This window comes from Corvus brachyrhynchos, unplaced genomic scaffold, assembly GCF_000691975.1.
Source record: "Corvus brachyrhynchos isolate BGI_N302 unplaced genomic scaffold, ASM69197v1 scaffold280, whole genome shotgun sequence".
NCBI lineage: Eukaryota > Metazoa > Chordata > Aves > Passeriformes > Corvidae > Corvus > Corvus brachyrhynchos.
This window is the reverse complement of record NW_008236198.1, coordinates 661,142-671,832: the sequence shown is the minus strand read 5'-3', so window position 1 is coordinate 671,832 and position 10,691 is coordinate 661,142. Positions and strand designations below refer to the sequence as shown.

The following is a 10,691-nucleotide window of genomic DNA, read 5'->3' as shown; positions in this document are numbered from 1 at the left end:
GGACCCTGAAGTGATGTCAAACTGCTGCAAGGCAGTGCCACAGGTAAGGTCAGAAATGTGTCTTTATATCTTCCAGTTAACACTGGAATTGCTCCTGAAGCGAGGAAGAAGATGCTGCAGTCACTATTGTTTAGCTCTGAAACAGCTGAAGGACACTTTTTGGATTCTGAGCAACAATTTCAGCAGCAATTCCTGGATTTTGGAGGGGCCAAAACCTATTTGAAAAAATTGGTTCAAGTCAAGCCAACAGGGTCTGACTGGAAAAAGGTGCAGATCCTCTCCATATGTCAACACAGTTCCCTGTGAGACTTGCCAAACAAAACTGTTAATTTTTCAAGCTGAAACCATCATCAGAGACTTGTTTTTTAAAGGAATTTAAAAGAGTTGATACCAAAATCAAGATACTTCAGTTTGGACTGACTGCAGTACTTCAGGCTGACCAAAAATGAAACTTCGGGCTTCTGCTTCCCTAAGAAGTTTCGGATCCATTTTAACTGAAGCCAGATTTCCCCGCACTCTCCCCTCGCCAACCTCCTTCCTAACCCCAAATTTTGGAGTCAGCCACTGAACTGCAACATCCATTATTCGCCAGCTCTCCTTTGAAGCTTGAATCAAAGCAGGCAGAGCGGCTCAATTGTGCTGCAATTGTAGCTCCGGGGGGTTCTTCAGAAGTGTTCTGGGAAGGCCTCGCTGCCCAGGTGAGGTCTGCGTGAAAGGAGTGCAATTCCAGCCCTGCTTCCAGCCCTCCGTCCCGACTCCCGCCCCAGCGGGCTCCACAGCCGGCTCCCAGCAGGAGCCTCCCTGCGATTCAAAGGCTGTGCTGGCAGGATGTGCAGGACCCAGGTTCTCTGAAGGGTTCAGCACAGGGCACACACGTTGGGTGCTGAATTCCCTGCAAATGTGCCCCGACCTGCCTCTGCCGAGCCTTTTTTGAAAAGCCAGATCTTGAAATCTCTAAAAAACAGAAACTCCCCGACAGGGACACCACGCCACGGCTGCAGCACTCCCAGAACCGAAGGATCCATGCTCCAGGGATCTCCAAACCCTGAGCTGCACAGACATGACTTTGGGGGGGTGGGGAGGGATGAGCTGCTGTTCTCTAGGGTATTCCCTGCTCCACAGCCGGCACCGCTCCCGCCATCCTCAAATCCATGTCCTGGCCGTGCCCATCCTGTTTTCCAGGCAGCCAGGGTGCAGGATTGGAGATGTGATCCCTTCTCAACCACCACTGTGCTCCAGTGGACAGGGCTCCCGCTGCCCGCTCCTTCCCTCCTGCCGCAGGGGATTACAAGGAGCAGGCTCCGGATGCTTTCTGACCGCGTCCTGGGCTGCAACTGCCAAACTCGGGCACTCCAAACCCATTAATCATCCTCTCCTCTTTTCCAATCAGGAAACTGCCTCAAGAACCCTGACGTTAAAGTCCAAAAAATATGACTGCCAGTTGTTTTCTTTTCCTCCAGGCCTTAACATTCATATTTTCCAGCAAATATGTGGGACAGCATCCTCTTTTTCCTTGCTTGGGCCAGGAGGGGTGGAGGAGGAGGAGGAAAAAAGAGTGGAGAGGAGGGGTTAAAGAAAAGCTGAGATTCTCATGGTCCCCAGAGCAGAAGTTGAAGTCAGATATCACATATCATGAGACAGATGATAAAATCATGAGCTGGCAGCATGGCTGTAACCCAGCAGAGCTCTTTGGAAACTGTGCAGGAAGTTCCGCGGCACCTGGAAGCACATTCCGCCACGGACTGGGATGTTTGCCATAGGATGGTATAAAAATTTAATGACTTTTACTTTGGCCGGGCAAACAACTTTATACCTCAATCAAATCTGGGAATGTTTTCCAAAGAACACTGTAAGATGCCTTTGTGTCCTACAGGTTACGCCCTCACTTCCTTCTGGCCCTGTCCAGTTTCAGATTCCTCATTAGGAACTGCCAAAATGCCCGAGCTGTCCAAAAAAGCAAAGCCTAAAAAAAAGGAATATTTAAGCCATCTGGTTTTTCACTAACCTCCATCTTGGAATGTAGCAGTTCCTTCCCATCAAAATTGCCAATGGGAATCAACAGGAGGAAAACTTCACTCCTGGATAAAATGCTGGGCTTTATGTAAAATAAAGATTGTGAGCTGGTGGTGGGCACCAGGTGATGCCGCTCACACCTGCACCTCATCCTGCCCTTCTGGAGCCAGTGGGACGCTTGGTGCGAGCAGCGCCTGCCGGTCCCAGGGTGGGATCAGTGGGATGGGTGGGTGCACACCAGATCTCGCCAGGAATGAATGATGTTGGTTTGAGGCAAAACAGCTCTCCTGGGGCAAAGCAGGCCAGAGGATGACGATGACTGGCTCAGTATAAATAGCCAAAGGGAAGCGGTGGTTCCGGACAAAGGCATAAAAAGGAGTTTGTTTGGTTTCTCCTGTTCAGAAGGTAGAAAAAAACAACATCCTCCTCCTGAGTGCATCACCTTCCTCATTCAGAGCAATCAGTGTCAAAGGAAGTGATGTGGGATTCAGTTCTCTGGTCAGCCCCCTCAGAGTTGAGCTCCAGGATGCTGCTGCCAGTTCTGTTGGGAAATCCTTGTTGTCCCCAGAGCCTCACGCTTGGGATGCCCCCTGCCTTGGCATCTGCCCTTTGGCCCTGAAAACTCACATGAGATCAGCTCAGTTGGGTAGAGCCTGGTGCTGATAACACCAAGGTTGCGAGTTTCATCCCTGAATGGGCCATTCAGTTAAGAGCTGGACTTGATTCTGCTGGATCCCTTCCAACTTGGACAATTCTGGGATTATTATTGCTCTGGGAAGCAGTGGTGGAAATGCAGGGCAGGACCATAGCTTGAACAGAGATGATGCCTCTGCTCGGAGCTGGGCACCTGTGGAACGCCTGGGACAGCCAAGGTGGCAACGTGATGAAGATCACAGAATTGTTTAGGTTGGCAGAGATCACCAAGTCCAATCCAACACTGCCAAGGCCACCACTGGCCCACATCCCCAAGTGCCACATTCACACGGCTTTTAAATCCCGCCAGGGATGGGGACTCACCCCTGCCCTGGGCAGCTGTGCCAGGGCCAGACAGCCCTTTCAAGGAAGAAACTCTTACTGATATTCAAATAAACCACCTCTGGTGCAACCTGGGGCCTTCTCCTCTCATCCTGTCCCTGTTTCCTGGGAGCAGAGTCCAACTCCCTCCTGGCTGCCCCCTCCTGTTAGGGAATTGTGCAGAGCCACAAGGTCCCCCCTGAGCCTCTTTTCTCCAGGCTGAGCCCCTTTCCCAGCTCCCTCAGCTGCTCCTCGTGCTCCAGACCCTTCCCCAGATCCATCCCCTTCTTACTCTCCAACCCCTCAATATTTTTTTTTGTGGCACAAGGCCCCAAACTGCCCCCATGATTCACAGTAGACATCACAAAAGCCAAAACACATCGCTCGCTCCTCAGGGAGGACCTGAGGGCTGAGGGGATGAGGGGACAAGGGGAGGAGGGGATGAAGGGATGAGGTGACAAGGGGATGAAGGGATGGGGGGGGACAAAGCGATTAGGGGACGAAGGGCTGAGGGGACGGACGCCATGAGGGGAGAGGAGATGGCGCCCCCTGGCGTCCCTCGCGAACGCGGCGGAGCCGTGAGGCCATGGCGGAGCCTGAGGCACCGCGGCCCCCCGGCCCCGCCGCCCCTGCCCAGCCCCCGCCGGCTCCTCTCGTGAACGAAAGGAGCTTAAAAAGCCAGGCTTACTTGTTGGAGGTGCCGTGTAAATTGGTGAGGAGTGTGAAGTTGTTCCTCACGCTTCTTAGGCTGGCCAACACCTGAGGGAGACAAAACCGCAGGCATCAACCGTCTCCACGTAAGTGCTTTATAAAAACTGTTTTAGAGGCCAATATGCCACCAACTTACCTGGGCGAAAGGTGTGACAATCAGGTCGTCACCATGCCTAAGGAAAAACGGAGAAAATGTATAAATTTCTGCATAAATTTACCTTCAAACAGCGAAATTCACCTCAGGGAAGGAGCGGTTTCCCTAAGGGGTTTTCCTCACGAATGAACCCATGCAGCGTTTAGTTAACACCACATAAAAACTTGTTCCTAATGGAACGGTCACCGTGTATATCCAAAACAACCGGCGGGAGCGAGCGTGAGGACTGGGAACACCAGGCAATAAAAGCCAGGAAATTCAAAAGTTAAGGCTCACGCTTGCACTGCGGCGGAAAAAAACCAACCGTAGTGGTGCGGGGAAAGGTCACCTTTGAATTTCCTGGCTTTTGTTGATCTCTGTCGCAGTCTTTAATCTTGTTCAGACGCCGGGTTTTGTCCGGCTGTTTTCATCATGGAAGATTTGAGCAGAAGTTCTGAGCAAAATACACCATTGCCAGCAATAAGAGGGAATTTTTTTTTTTTTTTTTGGTATTATATACGGTACTTGTGCATGTATGGAAAATCCTTTATGATTCACCTAACTGAGAGATGGCAGAGGATAGAATCATCAAATCGTTGGGGTTGGAAGGGAGCTTAAACCCCATCCAGTCCCACCCCTGCCATGGGCTACCTCCCACTGTCCCAGGCTGCCGCCTCAATGTCCACCCTGCCTTGGGCCACTTCCAGGGATCCAGGGGCAGCCCCAGCTGCTCTGGGCACCCTGTGCCAGGGCCTCACCTCCCTCTCAGCCAAGAATTCCTTCCCAATATCCCAACTATCCATCTGGCAGTGGGAAGCCATTCCCCCTTGTCCTGTCCCTCCATTCCTTGTCCCCAGTCCCTCTCCAGCTCTTTTGGAGCCCCTTTAGGCACTCTTAGGAGCAATGTTGTAGACAGTTCTATTATTGATCCCATAATCAATAACAGGATTCACTAAGTGGGGGCAGCAGAGTCGGCTCCTGGCTGCCACAGGACCCTTTGGAGAGGTGTCCTGCAAAGAGGAATTGTCCCTGCTCTGCTGCCACAGAGCTCATCCCCTTGTCCTGCCTCGGGTATCAGTGCTATTAAGTCCACAACTTAATTAAAATTGTCTCCACACTGATGGAGACTCTCTCCCAAGTGCTAACAGAGCCTCGACACCCACAGTGGATGGACACTTCTGCAGAGAGCCATGAATTTGGGGGAAATTATGGGATTCCCCCACCCCTGCACACTGCCGGGAATCATTACAACCCACCGTTTACACCAAACACTATTTGCATAATTTGAAGTGGTTCCTTCAATAAATATTTACTCCATTTTAACTCACAGCAGGGATATTTTCTTGCCAAATTCTCATGGATCTGGCTAATATTCAGATTTCCATTCCGTGACAAAACTTTCACAACAGTTCAACTTCTTTTTATGAGCACTTTTTTTATCACTTAATGGCCACTTTAAAACTTTAAATTGGGCCTTTCAAAACAAAGAGCTGGGAATCCAGGACTCTCTGTGGGCACTGATTCTCTCGAGCTCAGCCATCTGTCTTGGCTTGTTTTCCACTCAGTTCTAGGGAACAGCCCCCAAAACAGGATGGAGTAACAGCAATCCTGTAAATAACAGTACAGCACAACTTCTCTATTATCCCAGGATACGGCTTTGAAAGCTCTTTTGCTAAATTCTGGAGAAAACGGGAATATTTGAAGGATGGGAGAGGATGTTGGATCAGCACCTGTTTTGTGCATTCCAGCTACGAAATGTGTGTGTACCACCCATAAGCTCTTCCTAACAGAGCTCTGAGGATGAGAGCAGCACGGAAAGCTCTTAGAGAGTGTAAAATGCGAGCTGAATTGATGCTTACTGTTCACTGGGGAGGGAGGAGTTCCTGGACATGGTCTTTGGTGAGAGGTCATAGTCGCTGTCGGATCTGTACAGGACCGCCTCCCGGCGCTGGCTGTGGCCCGGGAACGTCGTGTGCAGGACGAGTCCCGACGAGGAGCTGGCCTGCGGGTCCAGCGGGCTGCGCCCTGGGGACGGGCCATTTTCCACATCGAAGCTGCGAACGGAACACAGATGAGTGTCACACGTCTGCCACAAGAGGGCTATCAGGGCATGTGTCACCTCAGCGCGGCTCACACCGTGGCACCACCGCCCTGCGGTCCCCGCCTGCGGTCACCGGAGCCGCCCGCTGGCACGTCTCTTGCGTGCAAGCAGGACTCTGCGGGACCGTAAACATTTACCCGGAGGCTCCTGTCCTCACTGCCTCCTCACGCTGCCTTCAGCATGAATTTCTCCCGGCTCAGCACAGCTCTCAGCATGACCACACAGCAGCTGAAGAGGGCAGGGTTAGATGAGACATGACGGGGAAATTCTTCCCTGGGAGGGTGGGGAGGCCCTGGCACAGGGTGCCCAGAGCAGCTGGGGCTGCCCCTGGATCCCTGGAAGTGCCCAAGGCCAGGCTGGACATTGGGGCTTGGAGCAGCCTGGGACAGTGGAAAGGGTCCCTGGAATGGGATGGGCTTTAAGGTCCCTCCCAACCCAAACCATTCCAGGATTCCATGGTTTTAAACACCCCACTCCACCCTCAAGGCCGTTTGCACAAGCCCTGGGGTTCAATTTGCCAAACCTCACTCCAAGCCTTACAAGCACAACAGGGACTAAAGACACCACGAAGTGACACCACCCTCCAGCCCAGCCCTGGAGCCAAGCCTTTGAAATCCTGCAAGATGGGCGAGCACTTGGCAGCTGTGGGAGCTGGATGCCCAAATCGTGTTTTAGCCATTCAAGGTATCAGTTCAGTGAATTTTAAACAGCTGGGCTGCAAAATGAAGGGCTGTTTAAAAACCAAAAAAAAAAAAAAAGCACTAAACTTTCTGTCCTTTTCCATTTTACACCCACTTCCTTGTGGTTTCATAACTTGGCTGCTGCAACCTGTGGCTGAAGTCACCCTGGCCACTCTAGCAAGTGACACCCCTCGTAAACACTGCAAATGAGCAGGCGGCCTCCTTTGCCTGGGCATTTGGGCCTGATAGAAACACCAGCTGTGTGAGCGTGGCCCAGCGAAGCCAAGTGAGGTACGGCCACGCTCAGGAGGAATTTCCTTGCCTTTGGAAGTCAGGCTTTGTCTCCTTGCAGTAGGAGCTGAGTGCTTGCTCCAGTGCCTCTTGCCATGCCCGATGCCGTTCCACCAGGACACCAGGCTGTGGTCCCTGCCATGCCTTTCTCCATCCCTCCACCCTTTAATCCAGAAGATTCCCTGAGCACAGTGGCAGGGAAGACCCCAGCTCTCCCTCCTCTGCAGAGTGCTTTAACCGTGGCAGGAAGAGCACATAAAGTATTAATCCCTGAACTTGCCTGAATCCTGCAAGTTTTCCACATTTCTACAGCACTGGGATGAGCTGGACACATCCAGGCTGCCTCAGTGAGACGCCTGGCACAGCCAATGCCCAGCTGGGAATACTGTGGCTGCTGCAGCTCCTGGCTGCCTGCTTCCCGTGCTCCCTGTTCCAGCACCTGGAACGCTGCCGTACGGATCACGTGGTTAATCCAACTGAAAAGTGCTTTTATTCCTTTCCTCAAGTTCAATGTGCAGCCACACCAGTGTTCCTCAGGCTCTTTTTCCTCGGCCTTGATCCAGCACTCAGCCACCCATGTGCTCAGCCAGAAGTTAACAGAAAATTCCCCAAAAAGTGACAGATACCAGAGTTTGGAGTTACCTCTGCCAGGAGTATTCCATGTGAACAGGCACTCCCGCAGGTAGAGCCTGTGAGCAAGATCCTCAAAATCCAGGAATAACTCTGCTGCCATGGCTTTTTAATAGTTACAAGAAGTGGAATATGGGAAACTATTCCCCTTGGATGATCCAGCATTAGGAAAATGTGACCTGAGATACACAGAGCAAGAGCTCAACCTTGTGTTTGTCACCAGCTGCTCTTGGTGCACAACACCCACCTGGAACTGTGTCCTGATGCCAAAAATATCCCCCAAACAAACATTTGCTGGAATTGGTAAGAATTGCAATTGGATTCTAAAGTTGCCCTCTCAGATCTGCATTTCCCACTCTTTTTTATTTTTTTTATTGGAAGTTAACTGCTGAGCTCTGCTGGAAAAACTTCATCATCATGTTCAGAACACTGCACAGACTGTGAGGGTCCTCTCCAAAGTTTGCACACCCTACAGGCTTTGTCCAAGTGGAAAAGAAGCTGCATTTGCCTACTTTAAAATAAGGATGGCAGAGTACAAAGCACCAAAAACCCCAAAATTTCCTTTGCAGTTTATCTTCAAGCGACAGCAGTCACAGCGAGACACCCCATTTGTGATATAAACTGTGTTATCTAAACATATGGGCCAGAAATGTGGTATCTAAGGTCCCTATAAATCCTTCCGAAATCCCTGTCTCCATAGCAGATCTCTCTAAGACACGTGGGAGCTGATGCCATTCCCTGCCTGCCTCCAACCTGGGTTATCAGATCAACGTTTCCTAGTGCTGGGACACTCTCAGGGGTGACCGTGTGTCTGGAGGCCACCAAGGAATTCCAGGGAATTGAGCCCTGCCAGAGCCAAAGTGGCTCCAGAGGAGGAAAGGTGACAGCAGCCCTGGCACAGCTGCCCAGGGCAGCGGTGGAGTCTCCATTCCTGGAGGGATTTCAAAGCTGTGTAAATGTGGCACTTGGGGACATGGGGCAGTGGTGGGAATAGATGGATTTGATAATCTCAGAGATCTCTTCCAAACTAAGTGATTCCACGATCCATATGGGATGGGCCTTAACCCAGCCAGTGCCGTCTCTCAGCACGGCAGAGCTGGGAAGAAAGGTGGCCTTTCCCTGCGTTTCTCTCCAGGGACTCCACATGCAGGTGTCTGGGATGCCGGTGGGATGGTGCAGCAGGGGAGGCGCAGGGCAGGCAGAGGCAGCAGCAGGGGCTGCACAGCAGCGCTCAGCCCAAGCCGCGGGGCAGCTGCAGCTCCATTCCTCTATCCCTCAGCATTCCGAAGCAAAGCGGGATCTGAAGGAAGCGAGGAAGGAGGAAGGAGACAGCAGGTGGCAGGAGTTAGCTGCGAGCGAGCACCGGCCTTGGACCCGTGCAAAGCTGTGCTGACACACGGTAATGAACAGACAACGGCGAGCCAGGAGAAATCATTGTACAACACAGCGAGGCTTCGTGAGTCACTCTGCAAACAAAGGGAATCATAACAGCAACCCCCAACTGTTCAAATGCTGCAGCGTTACTGTAAAACAGCTACAGCATCAGAGAATATCCTGAGCTGGAAGCGACTCGCAGGGATCATGGATCCAACTGCTGGTCCTGCACAGACACCCCAATGTCCAAACGCTCCCGGAGCTCTGGCAGTGCCCAGCACCCTCTGGGGGAAGAACCTTTCCCTGATATCCAACCTAAACCTCCCTGGCACAGCTCCAGCCGCTCCCTGGGATCGTGTCCCTGGTCAGAGAGAGAATCAATCAGTGCCTGCCTCTCCACTGCCCCTCGGGAGGAGCTGCAGACCCTGGTAAGTCTCCCTCAGTCTCCTCCAGGATGAACAACCCAAGTGTCCTCACCTCTTCCTCATAAGGTTCCACTCCAGACCCCTCACCAGCATCAGGAGCTGATGTCCCTGGACTAGCACTGCGCACCAGTAGTCTTGGAACATGGCAAAACTCAGCAACAAGACTGAGTAACAGGAATGTGCCATGATTTGGATGCAATTCAGAGTCATTTGAACAGTCAAGTGCAAGTCAAGTGGTTTCCATGAGAGCTGCGCCGCCCCACAGTTTGCTCTGGAGTATGAAACACAAACACATCTCAGCCCAGCAGACCAGGCAGGCTCGTGGATCTTTGTTTATGTTGGGAATTTACACTTTTCCCGAGCATGACAGCACTGACTCTCCAAGAAGCTTCACCATCTGCTTTGCCTTCCCAGAGTCATTCCTGAGGACATCACTCCCCATCTCCAAACTACAGTACCACCTCTATGATATCAAGTACGTTTTCAAAATATTTCCAGAGGTTTGGGCAGACTTTGTTAATTATAAAGATCCTTTTTGAGATTCGTGAATCTTACCAAGACATCCCTCAGGATTCTTAAAACCGTAAGCAAGGAAAAATGCTGTTCCTTCCACTGCCTGGCCGCCCTCTAATGGTGTGCACCTGTTCCCCATTATCAGAACAGCTTGCTGCTTTTCCTGAATAATCTTCCATGTGGAAAGGGCTGAGCTTGAAACCATCAGCACTTAATGGCCCAGGGTGGGACACACAGAGCTGAGCACAGCCCTGGCATGGGCTCCCTGGGGTCACAGCTCACAGCTCCACAGGCATTATTGACCTCCTTCCCCTCCCGACCTTCTCCCACTTAGGGAAAACCTCTTTGTTCTTAGAAACCTCTTAAGAGTTCAAATCCCTCTGCTGGATTTGTCCCTCATGTGGCTCCTAACTTTTTTATCCAGGCAATTCCCCACCTGCAGAGCTGCCCCAGCCCTAGGGTCCAACACCAGGAGGACGTGGAGCTGCTGGAGCAAGTCTGGAGGAGGCTCCGGAGCTGCTGCAGGGCTGGAGCCCCTCTGCTCTGGAGCCAGGCTGGGAGAGCTGGGGGTGCTCACCTGGAGAGGAGAAGGCTCCAGGGAGAGCTCAGAGCCCCTGGCAGGGCCTGAAGGGGCTCCAGGAGAGCTGCAGAGGGACTGGGGACAAGGCCTGGAGGGACAGGACACAGGGAATGGCTTCCCAGTGCCAGAGGGCAGGGCTGGATGGGAGATTGGGAAGGAATTGTTCCCTGGGAGGGCGGACAGGCCCTGGCACAGGGTGCCCAGAGCAGCTGGGGCGGGCACGCGA

The 10,691-nt window shown here is 52.2% G+C and overlaps 1 protein-coding gene across 2 annotated transcripts in view; it reads right to left on the bottom strand.

Moving 5' to 3' along the window:
• LOC108448320 (cAMP-specific 3',5'-cyclic phosphodiesterase 4B-like) overlaps nt 1-10,691 on the bottom strand; it is a 108,937-nt gene that overhangs the window by 565 nt on the left and 97,681 nt on the right. For both annotated transcript variants that reach the window (XM_017740843.1, XM_017740851.1), the window contains 3 exons: nt 5,731-5,925; nt 3,875-3,911; nt 3,716-3,786 (listed from right to left, as the gene is read on the bottom strand). In XM_017740843.1, coding sequence (XP_017596332.1) covers nt 3,716-3,786; nt 3,875-3,911; nt 5,731-5,925 — 303 coding nt within the window. The remainder of the gene's footprint in view (nt 1-3,715; nt 3,787-3,874; nt 3,912-5,730; nt 5,926-10,691) is intronic.